The sequence below is a fragment of the Canis lupus genome, chromosome 1 (assembly GCF_011100685.1).
Source record: "Canis lupus familiaris isolate Mischka breed German Shepherd chromosome 1, alternate assembly UU_Cfam_GSD_1.0, whole genome shotgun sequence".
In the NCBI taxonomy this organism is placed as follows: Eukaryota; Metazoa; Chordata; class Mammalia; order Carnivora; family Canidae; genus Canis; species Canis lupus.
In genome coordinates, this window is record NC_049222.1 from 27,374,098 (window position 1) to 27,391,932 (window position 17,835).

At 38.1% G+C, this 17,835-nt stretch overlaps 1 protein-coding gene across 1 annotated transcript in view; it reads right to left on the reverse strand.

Moving 5' to 3' along the window:
• The window catches only part of SGK1 (serum/glucocorticoid regulated kinase 1), a 109,745-nt gene that overhangs the window by 55,519 nt on the left and 36,391 nt on the right, over window positions 1-17,835 (reverse strand). Inside the window, exon 2 of the mRNA XM_038526060.1 lies at window positions 11,638-11,853. Coding sequence (XP_038381988.1) covers window positions 11,638-11,853 — 216 coding nt within the window. The remainder of the gene's footprint in view (window positions 1-11,637; window positions 11,854-17,835) is intronic.

Genomic DNA, 17,835 nt, shown 5'->3' on the forward strand with positions numbered 1-17,835 from the left:
AGAGGCTGTGGGATTTCTCAAGTCAAATACCAAATGGAGTATAGCCTGTGATAGTTGGTATCACACCCAAAATATTTCCTCTTGCTCTGTATTTCCCTCTCTCCCCCAAACTGCCATCCTCTTTGAAGCTTTTCAATTATACACCCTAATTTTACATTTTCTCTTTAGTCACTAAATAATGACAAACGTAGTGAACAACAAATTTTGTTCATGGGTTTAGACCCTCTTTTTAAATCATTTCCCCCCATTTCAGTAATGAGAGCCCTTTAGTTAATATCACTCACCTTTTCCCCAATCTGAAATCCTTGTTGTTGTTGTTTTTTTTTTTTTTTTTTTTTTACAAAACAAGAACCAAACTTTTTGTATTAAATCTCAAGCTCATTTGTCCTTAACAGGGTCAGAGCCATAAACCTTAATCCTAGGCCATAAATCTCCAAAGGAAGAATTTCTGGAATCTGACTCTCTCCTATCCATTCTTTATGCCTAATGATAACACTGTTGTGATTGAAACATTTAAATGGATCTTTGTTTCCTGAGGATAGTATATAAATTTTTTTAAATGCCTTGTGAAAAGCCTTAATGACCTGGATTCTTGCTTTCCAGTTCAGCTTTATTTTCCCTGTTTTAATTTTACTTAAAAAAAATTTAATGTTACTTCAGTCCTCCAGATATTGGATTATTTGCCTCATTGGCCTAGGCTTCTTATCCTCATCTTCCCTAACTCACTAATTTACTCATCCTTCACCTCTTAATTGAGATTACTCTTCTACTGGGAAGCCTTCACCGATCCCCTGTAGTCAGCTATGGGACCCTCTTATGTGCAGTCTATACCTTCACCTATCATGTATACATGTATCCCAGTGATTAGGACTGCCTGGTTACCTGTCAATATTCCTTCCTCTCCTGAAAGCACTGCATCGGATACTGTCTGGTCTGTAATAGAAACTCTCAATGAACGCTAGTCAAGAGAACAAACCAAGGCTCTGTCGTGGACTGGGAAGGGATATGGATTCTTCTTCTTCTTTTTTTTTTTTTTAAGATTTTATTTATTTATTCATAGAGATGCAGAGAGAGAGAGAGGCAGAGACACAGGCAGAGGGAGAAGCAAGCTCCATGCAGAGAGCCTGATGTGGGACTCGACCCAGGGTCTCTAGGATCACGCCCTGGGCTGCAGGCAGCGCTAAACCGCTGGGCCACTGGGGCTGCCTGGGATACGAGATTCTGATGTCCCTGTCACCATTTTGCATAGGTGGTTGCTACCTGAAAGTTCTGTCTTCATGCTGGTATCAGATTGATTGTTTTAAAAATAATTCAATGTTGCTGATACGTGCAATTTTAAGCCAAAAACAGCACTCTAAGAGTCATTAATTTTTTTTTGGTACCACCAAGTTAATGCATTTAGCATTTTCTAATCTATAAAGACTTATAACCTCTGCTCCTTATTACTTAAATAGGGAGTCACCTGTCTACTACTTATCTAACCCAGACAGTTGTTGAATTCTTGCATTTTTCCCTCAAATAGAAACCTAGACGAATCTCCTTTATTTTACAATCAAGCTAAAAGGAAAACAGAGTAAGAGAGAAGAGTGATTTGAGAATAGAATTATGTATTTACAGTTATCAAGGCTTATGGACGCTGGAAGAGTAAACTAAAATTATAGATAGCAAGCTGTGGAGTTTGGCCTGACTTCACAGGGAGTTTTAGTATGTTCTTATGCCAATGTCTGCTACTCAAGGTCAATAAGAAAAGTTTAATCTTCTTACAGAATAGAGCTGAGTCACTTACAGAATATTGGTGTACTCGGCTGGGTGTGATGATTCTCTCAAGAGATGATGCTACCCAAATTGAGCTTTGCTAGAGTCTTGCCTAGAAATAGACTGATTTATTTACTGGCTCACAAAGACAAGGGGCTCTAACATCAGTGACATGTGAAAATAAAATGATTTATTTATCCTAATACCACTGGTGAATGCGTCTCAGCACATTTAAGTATTCATCTGAGGCTCTCTGTAAGCAGAATGAATGAGGAGCAATTTACTTTATGTGAATAGGAAATATCAAGGTGATATTGATCACTTTTTTACTTCCTTTTTTCTTTAGAAGATTTATAAGAAGGATCTTTTCAGGTTCCCAAAGGTAATTTTTAGAATTGTTACACTTTTTTAAGAAATCTTTCCCCAAATTATTATTTCTTAATTTATTCTTTATGGAGTAGTTTACACTATAGGGATGCTACTTAATAGATAGAATTCTATCATTTCAATAAGTAATCCAGGAAAAATGTAGCATAAACTTTGAGAAAAAGAGAAATAATGGCAAAAAAAGCATGTGGCATACAGTTAAACTTTGTTCCCTTAAATTTTGGTCTTGCTTGTAGACTTTTAGTAGTATATGAAACATCTTTTAAAATTTTCAGAATCTCAAAACTACTAAGAAGGGATATCATTTTAGTGGAAAAGAGCCATATGGTTTCTGGGAAGGACTATACTGAAAGGAGTAAGTTTAATTAGAAGCAGGAAAGATTTGGTTACATACAGTGAGAGCCAACAAAATATGCTCCAACCTAAGGGTTGGAGAGTTCCAGGAGAAGGCAAGGAGGAACTTTCCTGGAATATTTTATGTCCTAAATAGCCTGGATGGATTCCCTTGTCCCCTTCCAGACCTATCACCTGGGAAGGACGCATACCAGTAGGATGTAATTCATAGGAGAGCTTGGGTCATAAAAATGAAGTGAGCTCTGAGTGCAGGCATAGACCTATTTTACCCCAGAGTTTCATCTCTATAATTTAATTTTTTGTCCTTGAACCATGTCTTTACACACAGCAGAAGTGTGTGCCAAGTTGTGAATAAACAGTCCTTTGGTCAGGACCCAAAGGGGAGAGTGGGAGGCCTGGAGGCCCCACTGCCTCCTCTCTACCCTGGATGCTGGCAGAACTCTCCTCCAGGGCCCCAGGCCTCACTTCTGGGAGAGAAAGGCAGACCCGAAGTGGGTAGAGGTGGCCCCCCGGCTCTGAGAACCCTGGAAACATGCACTGGAAACACAGAAGTACTCTTGGAAGAGGAAGAGCCAGCTCCCTCCTTGGTTATCAAGCTGTCCGGCCAGATACGTACTGTGCACACGGGGCGGGCAGGAAGCCATACTCACCCAGGACCTGGCGTTTTTTCACATGCAACCCTTCCGTGGGCAACAGGGCCCTACTCAGTACTTTTTCGGAAGGAAGAAGGTGTGCCTATTTTAGCTTTAAGCTAACATAGGCATTTCCTCTCATATTACAAAAAAGCAGACCTGGTTCATTTTTGAGAATGTAATAATCAAGACTCAGACTGGGGAAAAAAATCTGCCTCAGCTAGGATTAAAAGAGAATTTTAAATCTACATAGAAATAATTCATTTAGGGGCACCTGAGTGCCTCAGTCAGTTAAGCATCTGTCTTTGGCTCAGGTCATAATCCTGGGGTTCTGGGATGGAGCTCTGCATTGGGGGAGGCCTGCTTCTCCCTCTGCGGCTCCCCCTACTGTGTCCTCTCTCTCACCCACTCTCTCTTTCAAATAAATAAATAAAATCTTTAAAAAAGAGAAAGAATTCATTTAAATTGATGAACATGAACACAAAATTGCAACAGATAAAGAAGCAAGGATAGAATGAAATAATTCCCATGACGAATTACAAGTCATAAATCTAAAAATGGAAAAGAATTCCTTAAATTTTTGGTAATCAAAGAAATGCATATCACATCACTGAAGTATTATTTAATTAAAGTAACAAAAATTAAAACATGCCACTACTTTCAAGAGATGATGTGCTAATGAAGGAACTTTGTTCATATAATGCTGGATTGACTCAACTCTTTCTAAATTGGTCTCAGAAGTATTTTGACAAGCACCATAATTATCTTCAAACTCTATTACTAGGGACTTAGACTAAAGTTTGATTTATCTCAAGGTTATTCAAATTGAGGGGAAAAATCACTTGCAGCCTTATCAAAAAGAGAAAAAAAATAATAAAAATGAAAGTACTACAGTAGGTAGATGGTTACATAGAATGACATCAATTTGATATGATGTTAACCATAATGATAGTTATTAAACTTATGTTACAACATATACATATTTCCAATGAATGCTAAGTGAGAAAAAGGCAGCTTCACTGTCACAGATTCATTATAATACCAATCGGGTATAAGATAAGTGCACGTGGGAAAAAACTGAGAGAGAACATGTACCAAAACATAGTTGGTATATAAAGAAAATGGAGTTATTTTTATTTACTTATTTTACAATTTCATTTATTTATTCATGAAAGACAGAGAGAGAGAGAGAGAGGCAGAGACATAGGCAGAGAAAGAGGCAGGCTCCCTGTGGGGAGCCTGATGCAGGACTTGATCCCAGTACTCCTGGATCACACCCTGAGCCGAAGGCAAACGCTCAACCACTGAGCCACCCAGGCATCCCTGGAATTATTATTATTTTTAAAGATCTTATTTATTTATTCATGAGAGACACACAGAGAGAGGCAGAGACACAGGCAGAGGGACAAGCAGGCTCCATGCAGGGAGCCTGATGTGGGAATCTATCCCAAGACTCTGGGATCACGCCCTGAGCTGAAGGCAGGCGCTCCACCACTGAGCCACCCAGGTGCTCATGTAATTATTTTTAAACATCTCAGTAGTGCTGCTGCAATAATTCTTACCTGAATTTTGAAAATCATGAGGAAAAGTTAGAAAAGATGTGGACTGATATTAAAAGGCATAAAGTCTAAAAATGGATATTTTGGTCAGGCAATAGCTCTTAGTAGAAGTTATAGGATGACGAGGCAATCTTCCCTCTGGATTTTAGCCAAAGAGAATTACTTGAATTGGAAGTCACTTAGGACATTTCAAATTACTGTAGGACAAAAGGAAAAAAATATTGAAAGCTTCAAAGTGAAACCAACAGCATTTCCTCTATTTTATATACCCCTGCCTGAAATAAACATTTTTAAGAATGCTGCCTTTTTAGTGAAAAGAATTCCAAGGTTTTTTTGGGAGGTAAAACTATCTTCTAATTCTGCCTCAGTATTAGAATAATAATTTCAGATATATAATGGAAATAGTATTTAGGGATTTTTCACTATCCTAAGAGGGCAGCTTACTGAGTCATTTTTAATGTTTTCCAAGACATATTATTATTTATTATTATTATTTTAATGAGGAAAACTTGGACATGTGATGAATGTTTTGCTTAAAACTGATTAACTTGTTTAAAAGTCTTTCCAGCTTTTATTACAATTGCCAATTCATAATATTTCAAATGCTTTTTATGTTTTGTTTTCTAAAGATTTACTTGTTTACTTTGAGAAAGAGGGAGAGAGTGCACAGTGGGAGGGACAGAGGGAGAAGGAGAGAGAATCTGAGGCAGACTCCACTGGGAGAGCAGAGCCCCATGCGGGGCTCTATCTCAGGACTCTGAGATTGCAATGTGAGCTCAAACCAAGAGTCCAGCACTTAAACATGTGCGCCACCCAGGTGCTCCTGTTTGTGTATTTGTTTTTTTTTTTTTTATTTGTTTGTTTTTTAAGAGCTCCACGTATTTTCTCATTTGCTCCCCATCCTCTCATCAGTCCTGCGAGTTGAGCAGCACTATTTCCTTCTTCGCGGCTTGCAAGTGAGCCTCAAACGGGAAAAAAAAAAACCATGCAAACATGTCTAAGGTCATGTGACCTGCCAGAGGCAGAGATGGATGGAGAACTCAGGATTTCTGGATAGAAAGAATGTCATCTATTCCATCAGATTCTAAATATACAGACAAAAAAAAGGGGAGGGGTGTGGGAGGCATTTTTTTGTCCCCTCTGCCCCTTAGTAGTCTCATCTTTTGTTTTATGGGATGAGTGTTTTCCCAAGGATTACATGGCTTAACATTTGGTGCAGAACAAGGACCATTATGAGTGTTAAGCCTAGAAATCACCACACATCCTTCAGAGACCATGTCATGCCAAGAGCAGAAAACTGGGGGAAGAGGGCAATAGAAGCACTATTATTTTATTCTCTATAAGCCTTCATAAAAAAAAAACATTTTTACTATGTAAATTGAAAGAAACCAGAAATCTATAAAGCCATCTGGATAATTTAAGTATATTTTCTATAGCCTCCTCTTAAGAGGGATCAGGAAAACTCAAGGAGATATGAAAGTAAGTCAGCATGGAAACTATTGCTCAGCTGACCACTTTATTATACCCAGCTTCCTGGGCTTCAAAGAAACTGCTCAACAATTTTGAGAGGAAATATAATGGTAACAGTGCACCTCTTGGGCTGTGGTAGCCTACAGATGGAGGTAAGCTACCTCAACCACTGAACAAGCCTCCTGGGGCAGACTCTCTCCCCAGTAGAACTGTGTAAAGTCTACTTAATTAAAAGTGCTTTCTATTTCTGTCTTTGGTGAGTTTCTGAGGAGGAAGAAGAGGCAATGACATTCTATTTCCTCACAGCACAGACTCAGTGTTCATTCTTGTGTTTGTAGTAATTTGTTAATAACTTCTCCAAGTCTGATGGCTCCTTTTGGAGGATTGACTTCACTAGGGCCCTAAAAACAGGCCATGGTGCCCTGGCTTCAGCTGTTGGTCACTGACTGGGCACCTTACGAGCTGCCTTCAGTTGGAAGACAGAGGAGGCTGAGGAAATCCTCACTCCGCCAAATCTATCCCATATGAGAGGGCAAGCTTAATGAGACTCAGCTGTGAGCCCTGGCCATGTAGTACCTCTGGAATGCATGGGATTTCCAGCCAGCCTGGGCTGCAGAGTTTTTTGTCCTTACTCTCTCTTTTTCATGTTTAAAAAACTTGCATGAACAAAATTTCAATTTTAGCTAATAAAGGCAAAGAGAAAAAAAGAACACATTAACTTTACAGCATGTACACAGGCCTGGAGGAGATAGGAAACTGAACATACGTTAGATCTGATGACTGTGGGAACCATAGAGAATAAGTGGACACACATAAAGACATCATACAGGGCAGGGCAACATAATGGACAGGAATATAAGCAAGGGGCTGTGGAAGCAAAAAAATCACGCATTTTCCATTTTCCTCCAGGAGCCTTTCTTTGTAGTGATAGAATGGTCTTACGATGTGAAACCATCTTTGTGACAGTGCCTGACTTTCAACCCATAGGATTGAGTTGTAACTGTATACTTTCTACAAGTGTGTCTCCTGGTAGGCATGGTATTTTCCCTAAACCCATGGGTAATATATTAATATGGTCTTGAAAAACTCAACCAGTATAGACAAAGCTGAAGTCCTTCTTGACTACTTTTCTCCCACTGATTCTAATCCTCGGAAGGGGGTAATCACCATTTTAGTTCAGTGAATATACTTTCAGATCTTTTCACTTGCATTTATATACAAACATGTGTGCACACAAACATTCATGGATACATACACAGACATTGAAAGAAAAATATGAAGTTAAAAAATAAATGTGACGCTAATGCTACATGCATATGTATATTCACCTTCAACTTGGTTTTCTAACTTAAAATAACTTCAGATAGATCAGTACCTATGGAGATCATTTTTAACTGCTGCATACTGTTCTACAACATGGAGGTACCATAATCAATAATGAGTTTACAGTTTTATTACTCATAGATATTCCCTCCATCCCCTCCATTTTTTTTTTTACCATCTCCAATATCACAATGGATGTCATTGTACCCATCCTTAGTATAACATAAGCAAGTATGTAGTGAGCGAAGATGGGAACACATAGATTTGCTAAATTAAAAGGTATGAGATTTAAAAATTTTTAATAAAGGTACATTGCCAAAAAACTTCTACTAGCAGCATTTTGGCCCATGTTTTTACCAATATCAATCTTTTAACCCTTTGACAATCTGATGGATTCAAAGCAAATACAATTTCATTGTTTCATTTTGCAGTTTCTTGGCCGTGGCATAAGTGCTTAAAAGTTTTTAATTTCCATCTTTCATTTTCTATGTAAACCCAGAGTTAATAGCAGGGTGTTTGTGGAGTCTAGGTGAAAGGATTGGCCAGGGATGGCAATTGGCTCTCATTTTGCTGTTAGTTTCTAATTTTACCAAATTGTAATCAGCTCATGTGGCCTGTGTGATTCCTGCTTTTTGGAATTTGATGAGATATGCTTCATGATCTAATTCTTGGTTCATTTATGTAATTGTTCCATGTATGTGTAAAATAATGTGTTTTCTTTGTTTATTAGATACAAATTTCTACATAAATCATATTTGGTTAATTGTTTTATTAAAATCCTCTACTCTTACATATTTTTAGTCTTCTCAAAAGATTTTAGAAGTATAATAAAAATTTTCCTCTATGACATGAATCAACTAATTTTCTTTGTATTCTATTAGTGGTAATTTTAAAGACCTCTACGTTGTGTTGTTAAGTACAAAAAGGTTTGTGATTATTTTTTTAAAGATTTATTTATTTATTGTTTGTGAGACAGCGAGAGAGAGCAAGTGGAGGTAGGGGCAGAGGGAGAGGGAGAATCTCAAGCAGACTCCCCACCAAGCACAGAGCCTGATGTGGGGCTTGATCTCACAACTCTGAGATCAGGACCCTGAGATCATGACCTGAGTAGAAATCAAGAATCACATGCTTAGCCACCTAAGCCACCTGGGTGCCCCTGAAATGTATTGTTTTTTAAAGTCAGAACTCACCCCCTCCTATATTCTTAAAGGACTAACACTCTATTTGCTCTCTTATTTTATTTAAAACATTCTTACCTCATTTCTACATTTTATCTTTTCAGGTCAGGTACAGAGTTTATTTTCATTTATAGGTGATCAAACTCCCACTGTAGGATTTCAGACTAAAAAGAGCTTTGGAGTTGATTGGCCTCATCATATGTTTGAGAGGATTCAGTGACTTGCTCAAGTTCATATGTTGACTTTGTGGCAGAGCTGGCATCAGAATGCAGGTTGCCTGACTCCAGCACACTATTTATACATAGGTTTACATTTACAAAATGTTTTAAAATCCCATCTCATCCTCAAATTACTAAAAAACCTCAGGAAAGACTAGATGGCAAACATGAATAATCTCAATTTTCATAGGAGGGAACACTGAAAGAGAAGGATGAATTAACGATTTGCTTAAAATTATCCACATTAGGAGTTGTCAGAGGAAAAACTTTGAGTCTTTACTACTAGGCCTGTGTATCTAACAGCCTCTGCATCTTCTCATCACACAAGGCTACTTCCTGAAAGGACAGAGGTGCCTTTGTCAAGGAGCTATCTCATGATTTAATCCCAGTAGGAATACAAAATATAGATTCATTGTTAAATGGCTAACATATTAAGTGTCTTCTTGATTTGTAGTGACCTTAAGAAAAAACTCAGCAAAGTCAGATCCAGTTATCCATTGTAAATTATAGAATCATTCACCTATTATTCCAGATAAAGTAAAAGGATGAATCACAGTGTTGCTTTAAATTCCTCCCAGCTCTTTGTTTATTGTTTCCTCTTATATAAAATTCCATTTATTCATTAATCTATCCCTAGCTCTTAACAAATGGGGCATATACCAGGCCCTCAAGTAAACATTTAGTACTAGGCCTTTGTGCTCTGTGTAGGATTTCTAGAGCCCTCTTTCTACCTCTAAGTTATGAATAGTCCTTTAGACGTTAAGGATTTGGCAAATTCGTTTGCACTCTTAGAGTTTAAGAGTCTGCAAACTAAGGCTGGCAGACCAGCCACATGTTTTTGTAAATAAAAACTTTTATTTGAGCACAGTCGGGCCCATTCATTATATATTATCTATGGCTGCTTTCCCTACAGGGCAGAGCTGAACAGAAATGACAGAGACTTAATGGCCTACTAAGCCTAAGACATTTACTAACTGGCCCTTTGCAGAAAAAGTTTGCCAATCCTTGCATTTAGGATCTATTTACTGCCTTTTATGATCAATCTGGAGTTGAGCCAGTGTCTAGCTAAACAGCAAATGGCACCATGACAAATGTTCATAGATCAGCCAAGTGCTAACCTAGTCAAGGAAGTCTAATTTAGTGTTACAGATCCACAGGCTTAGCTAATATGTAAATCAACAAGCATAAATAATAATGATGTCTATTTGCATGGCACTTTCTGGATTATGAAATAGTTTATATGTGTTATCTCATTTGACCTTTCTAGGAACCTTAGAAAGTAGGCAGGAAACAGATTCTAAGACATTGCATATCCTAGGGTTGAACTCGGATTCAAGCATTTTTAGCAGCTACAATGATTCCTTGATCTTTGGAAAACGTTTCCTTCAGGAAAATAAAAAAAAAAAAGCAGGGAAGAGTTATTAACATTTATCATCTTATAACGCACTGTTCTAAAATAATGTATTGGTAGATCATTTGCAATTAATTGTACTTTGTAATAACACGTTCTGTCTTCCTAATTTGTGGTTTTGTGTCAATAGAATGATAATAAAAGTAACATAAGCATTTAATTTAATGGTTTAAAAAGTCAAAATAAATATAAGCCTAATTGAGTTATAAGTGAAAAATACAATCTTAAATTTTTGAAATTTTAGAACCTGCAAGATAAATCATTTATCTGGCTTTCTTAGATTAACAAAATTAAAAACAAAAACCAAAACTCTTGGTGGAACAGAGAAAAATAAGTCTTAAAAAATATGAGTATATATAAAAATATGAGTATTACATATGAAAATTAGTGAAATATGGTTTGGCATAGTGCTCTGTTGTGGGTCAAATCATATTGAGATAAGTATTTCAGTGAAGGCTACAAATCCATCAATGGCGGTTATGATATCTTTTTTTTGCATTATATAAGAACTGGTCACTGTGTGATCGAACACCTTATGAGGGATTCCTAGTTGATCAATATATGGCTGGATCCACATTGGAATAGCATTAAAATCAGTACAACATACTGTATGATTCCAACTATATTACAACTCTAGAAAAGGCAAAGCTGTGAAGACTAAAAAGATCAATGGTTGCCAGGTTGTAGGAGGGGGGAGGGATGAATAGGAGGAGTACAGAGGATTTTTTGGGGCAGTGAAAGTGCTCTATATGATACTCTATTAATGGATACATGTCATTATAAGTTTGCCCAAACTTAACACCAACAGCAAACCCTAATGTAAATTGTGGTCTTTAGGTGATGATGTGTCAACGTAGGTTCATGTAACAAATGCACCACTTTGGTGAGAATGGGGGAGGCTCTACATGTGTGGGGGCAGGGAATACATGGGAAATCTCTATACCTTCCATTCAATTTTGCTATGAAGCAAAAACATTTCTAATAAATAAAGGCTATTAAAAAAAATAGCGCTAGGGTGGCTGGGTGGCTCAATCAGTTGAGCATCTGACTCTTAATTTCAACTAAGATCATGATTTCAGAGTTGTGGGATCAAGCCCCGTGGTGGGCTCCATGCTGAGCATTGGCACCACCCTCTACCTTGGCTCCCCCTCCTCCTAAAAAATTTAGTACTGTGGGCTAGCAAAAGTCACATTCTATATCTTCCTCGGAAGCTTTATACATATGTATTAAATATGTTTGGGTTTTTTTTTTTTGGGGGGGGGGGTGTTGGCATACTGTGGCAGGAATATAAGAAAAACAAAGGCCAAGAATCCTTTTGGGGAAATGGATCCAGAGCAAAAGTGAACTTACTTCACACCCGGATTGAGTTTCCCATGAACACGATTCCTTCTCCTGAGGGAGAACACCTCTTTGGAAAGTGTGGTCTCCCAGGCACGTTGGACACAAGGAAGACTCAAAATCTGGCTCCCCTGGAGGGATGTGCATGACCGAGGGGCCTGTGTACTTCAGGCTGGGACTCTGATGCTTGTCCACACTGACCATTGGGCTCTTGATCCATCTTCGTACCTACAGCATGCAGAAGAAGAAAATGCATTTTACCTCCTGTGATGTTTAATGAGACTTCAATGGGAAATTTGGTGGATGGATACTCATGAAAGGAGAATTCAGTCTCGTGACTTCTTCATCTCAATACAATTCAAATGGGTCAATTCTGACCACTTTTTAGGCATGTGTATTTTTGGTTGGTCGTTTCATCTTGCTGAGTCTGTCTCCCCATTTGGGGATGATTGGAATAATATTATTTCCTCCCAGGTTGTCATGAAAATTGTACAATATTTTTAAATGTCCAATTGTTTTGCCTGGCACATAGTGTTCAGTAGATGGTGACTATTTTACTTTTACTATTATGATTATGCTGACAGAATGATTCACAAATGTCTAAGATGAGTTATTCTTACTGGAAGAAATACTAACTTGAGATTGCTAGCTTAGGACCCAATTGCTGCTAAATGAATTGACATGTATTTTGCTATTGCAAAAACTTGATAATAAAAGAAATTATTTCTGGTTAAGAAATAATTCACAGTTGTTCACAGAAATTCACAGAATTCACAGAAATTTCACAGTTGTTTTTAAAGTTTGAAAACTTACCACTTGTCTTGCTTGCAGGTAGAATTCCTGTAAGGCACAGAGAGTATATAAAGCTATTCTAATATTAAAAGGGATACTCTTTCTGCAGCAACTTAAATAGAAATTTCAAGCATTGTTGTAAATGTTTGATATATATTGTCTTGTTTAATTCTTTGAACAATTTTACTATTACTAATCCCATTTTACAGATGGGAAAACAAAGGCACAGATAAGCTGAGGCAAATTTCCCCAAGACACATGCTGGTATTGAGCAAAGACAGGACCCAGGCACCTTGAATCCAGAGTCTATTCCTTTACAAGAATGGAACTTTAATAAGTGTTACAGTGTTTTAAGACTTGTGGTCACTGAATGCTTGAAATGTGTCTTGGTTTCATATGTGTCTTCCATGCTCTTTGAAACTCCTGAGGATTTAACCCAGTTAGTGAAATCAGCATATACCAAAAGAACAAAGAAATTAAATGACAGTATTGAATTATAGTTAGTAATGTTACAATTAAATATTTTAACGATACACTGAGAAGAAACTAAAATTGCAATAGCAAAGGAATGATTGAGCAATTTGATGGAAAATTATACTATCACTAAAAATAAATATTATGAAGACTCTGGCAATACGGAAAATGTTTAGAACATAATTACATGAGAAAAAGCCAAATACAGAATTGTTCAATCACTAGAATTACAAATGTGAAAATATATGCACTACCTAAAAACAGGGAAAATAAAAACTATTATGTTCATTGTAATATTCATTGCCTATGGGTGTTTTAGTTTCCTACTTTCTACAGTGTAATATTTCAAAGATCAATTTCTTTTAAAGTTTATAAGAATCTCAAGCAGCTAAAATCATTTCTTTCTTCTGTTTCATAAGTGTCTTTTAATTGCTTTATTTATACGTACTCTTTTCAGTAGCCATTTAAAATATCTTTTTGAGTTTACCATCCTACTGTTAATATTTGGAAGGTTTCTTTCAGTATTTCTTGCACTCCAGGGTACCATTAGCATGTTAGAAGGTACATTCAAAGTGTTTATTTGATTCATTAATGAAAGTCTAAATGAAAATCTAAAGGTTTGAGACTACAATAGAATCTCTCTTCCTGATGTTAGGACTAAATGTGTTTTTGATCAATCTAAAAAGTACTAAATTTTATTAGAGATGGAAAATGTTTTTTATTACTCTTATTCAGAAAGTTTTGAGCTTGAAGTCTGGTGGCCAATCTTGGTTAGTTGCCAACCTTGTATTTTAAATTCAATGTTTTATTCTGGCTTACTTTTAATGTCTCTTTTGCCAAGTTGATTTAACTTTGGAGTTCCTATAAATAGATTTATCTGCAAATGAATTTACATGGCCTGATAAGAATCTTTGGTATATTGAAATGTAAATCTTATATTTATGGACCACTTTATTTAAAGTAAATCTTATGCAGTATTGTCTTAGAATTATTCAATTTTTAGTGGAAGAATGTCCATGTGACTGAATTTAAGCTTTCATTATATTATTTTTTTAAGCTTTCATTACATTATAGAGAAAACAAACTGGTTTTATCAAAGGATGAGAATTTAGAGACATTATATCTCAATTCAAAGTTTCCATTGGTCTATAAACTTAAGTGATCTATTGCATATTAGAGATCATTGGGACTAAGGATCACATAAAGAAATGTCATTTCACTTGATATCCAGCTAAGAATTACCCCAAATAGTTCAGATGACCTTAGCATATACCGTCAAACAACCAATAGATATCTTTATGAATTTCATGGTTAGAAGAGACTTTTAGTAATTTGCCCAAAGGCACACTGTAAATTATTATGTAGTCAAAAGTATACAATGGTTTAAACAATTCAATGAACCAATTTCTATGAGGGTAGAAGCTAGCGAACTCACTATCTTTAGAGGCTGGAAGGAATAGGAAATGTGTAAAACCCTAGGACCAGGGTATGAACGTAGGGAGTGGTAGGGACTGGCAAACTGGAAGTGCATGCTTATTAAGGACATTCAAATTTAAATTTAAAAATAAAACAAACAAAAATCCCCAAGCAAACAAACAAGTCGAATTGACCTCACATCTTTAAGGGTCACTACTTGAACCTTGAAGTTATTCCTTTTTTTTTTTTAAAGATTTTATTTATTTATTTTGAGAGGGAGAGAGAGAGTGCTCATGACCAGGAGTGGGGCAGGGGCGGAGGCACAGGGAGAGAGAATCTCAAGCAGACTCGGTGCTAAGCCTAGAGTCTGATGCTGGGGTCTGTCCCACAACTCGGAGACCAGGACTCAAGCCAAAATCAAGAGGTGGATGCTCAACCAACTGAGCCACCCTGGCGCCCCCTGCTGAGGTTAATTCTACCAGGTAGAATTAAGAATTGAATGAAGTAGAAATAAAATGATTTGATATCTTCTAACTTTTTCAAAAAACAATCTAATGATCTGAACATTTTAACTTTCATTCATTCGTCATTTTTTTTCCGATTTCACTTATTTAAAGAGAGAGTGAGCCCACACTAGTGTGGGGGAGGGTCCAGAGGGAGAGGAAGAGGGAGAGCATCTCCTGCAGAGTCCACGACCAGCACAGGGCCTGATGCGGGGCTTGATCTCATGACCCTGAGATCACGACCTGAGCTGACCTGAGAATTGGATGCTTAACTCTCTGAGCCACACGGGTGTGCCTCATTCATATTCATTACTGAAGACCAACTGTATGTGAGGCAGAGCCTAGCCATTCTTGAAACCTTCCTTTATGGAGTTTGAGTTATGGCTGAAGGAATAAATTTATTTATTAAGGGAATAAATTATTTATTTAATAAAATGAATAAATGAATCATACTATGTAAGGGGGTCATAAATCAGAGAGGATTACTCAGGATTATTGAAGTGGAAGGGCTGTACTGTAATTGTCTGAGAAAGGAAGGCCTCCCTGAGAAGGCAGGTAGGTTTTCAGTAAGGACTCCAGAAGTAATCAGGCTCTAGGCCATCAAAGTGAGCTATCAAATAGGCAATACTGAGGAAGATGACGCCCCTGAGGGAGATCCAGCCACAATTGGCCTATTGTGTCCCTCTCTGCGAGAGGGAGTAGCTGCCTGTGAGTGGTTTTGGGAGGTCCTCAGAGGCCAGTCACAATGGCTCTGGGAATGCTATGGCAGCTGTGTGTGTAAGAAAAGTGAATGCCCAGATAGGAGCCGCGGCCCTGGCTCCTTGGCCACCTGGGCCCTGGTTTTCCTCAGAGCTATGCAGTACCCATTCGTGGAGAGTGTTGTAAACAAACGTAGACCAGGGTGAGACACCCTTCTTACCCTGAACAAATCAAGAATTCTCTCTCTTGGGCTTTACAGGAGCCTGTTCTCCAAACTGCCTCATATATATATATATATATACACATATATATATATATTTAATTATTATTTTTTAGAAGCAATTGCTTCTCTAGACATCGGGATGAAAGCATAAGGCCCTTCATTGAACCATCCAGCTACTCTTACTGAACAGGGTTTACACAAAATCTTAATCCAATTTCTTTGTTAAATCCTGTCTGCCCTGGTTTTATTAATTTCTTTATTTGAAAAAAACCTGATATCCAAAAGCAATAATCCCTCAGACTAGAAAATTGCCAGATGCGGTTAAAGAGATTGGCCAGTTTCTAGGGATTTTCCACTTGTGGTTTTTTCCTATTATGTAATAGTAAACAGATATTAGTCTTAATTTAAAATGGTTTAGCTGATTATGATACCAACTGATGCAGAAAACTTATAGAGTGTTCAGGTACTTCTCTGTGAACTCCTAAAGAAGTGCCTACTTGTCTCATCATTCTTTTTGTTTTCTGGGAGTGAAGAGCTGTTTTTTCCTTAAAATCCAGTGAACCTGACATTGGACACAATTCTGCAGTCTCTAGGGGGCATGCGTTTTTATTTCCCAAAACTGACTTTGTTTATATGATGCCACAATTACTTTCTTTTTTTTTTTTTAAGATTTTATTTATTCATGAGAGACAGAGAGAGAGAGAGAGAGAGAGGCAGAGACATAGGCAGAGGGAGAAGCAGGCTCCACGCAAGGAGCCCAACGTGGGACTCGATCCCACATCTCCAGGATCATGCCCTGGGCCGAAGGTGGTGCTAAACTGCTGAGCCACCACGGCTGCCCTACTTTCAATTCAGATACAGGCCATCGAGTTTTCTAGTGTGAATTATACAGATAATTCAATTGGTTATGAAAAGGGACCTCCTTTTCTAGAAGGTGTCTGCCAGTTATGACATTAATGCAAGTCAGGAGAAGGTACCCGGAAGCAAATGCCTCTCACATTGGTTCCTGAGGGGGCTTCACAGCCTGGCTCTTAAATGTAGCAGTGATATAATAAAAGGTCAGTGGTAGCAATCTGGTTTATTCACCCTAGCTATATGGGTCACCACAGAGCTTTCTTTCCTCTGAATATCTGTAGTGTTTATTATTCACTTATGTGAAACCTTGGAACTTAAAAAAAAATTATTTATATGAGAGAGAGAACAGGAGGGGGGAGGGGCAGAGGGAGAGAGAGAAGTAGATTCCCTGCAGAGCAGGGAGCCTGACGACGGGAGGGCCTCGAGGGGTTATTCCCAGGACCCCAGGATCATAACCTGAGCCTAAGGCAGAGGCTCAACCTATGGAGCTGCCCAGGCGCCCCAAACCTTGGAACTTTTATGCCCACTGGTTGTTATTATGCCTATGTCATCTTTCCAACTGGACCATAAGGATGAGAACAGTTTCTTAGGCTTTTTAAAATTCTCCAGAGGCTGGCATATGGTCTTAAAAATAGTAGGCAATAAAAATAGGAATTGCTTGATTATTTTTGACAACCATATTCATTTATAGTTCTTAACGTGCTTTGCTACCATCCTCTATCAAGGTGATAAATATGGTCTGTGTAACTGTTTCCCTCACACAGCAGTACTTCCCCAGACCAGTGGCACCCTGAGAAGACCCAGTGGCTTTTGGAATTCCCCTTCGTCCTATGCCATTTGCCCTTGGGATTTCCCAGGCCTCTCCTGTCAGCATTGACCAACGCTCTTACATCCTGTTCTAGGTTCTCAGCGTCTAACCTGGTGCTTCCCCAGGCCGAGTCTGGGGGATGGGTGGCCAGGAGGACTGGGAGAAGAGGAAGGAAAGAGAGGACACACAAAGCCCCATCCTTCTCTGTGACACTGCTCACAGTGGCCAGTACCCAGAGCTCCTTCTCTTCATACAGCTGCCTGTGGGTTCACCTCCCACCCAACAAGTTCTCGGAGAGTTCAACACCAAATACAGTCTTTGCCGTCTACTTCCAGTGCCATAAATATAAAATCCCCTGCCTCTTCTTCCTCATTGAGACCCTCACCAGACCCCACCCCATCAAGTTTTAAATAGAAAGAGCTCAGGCATTCAGTGACAGA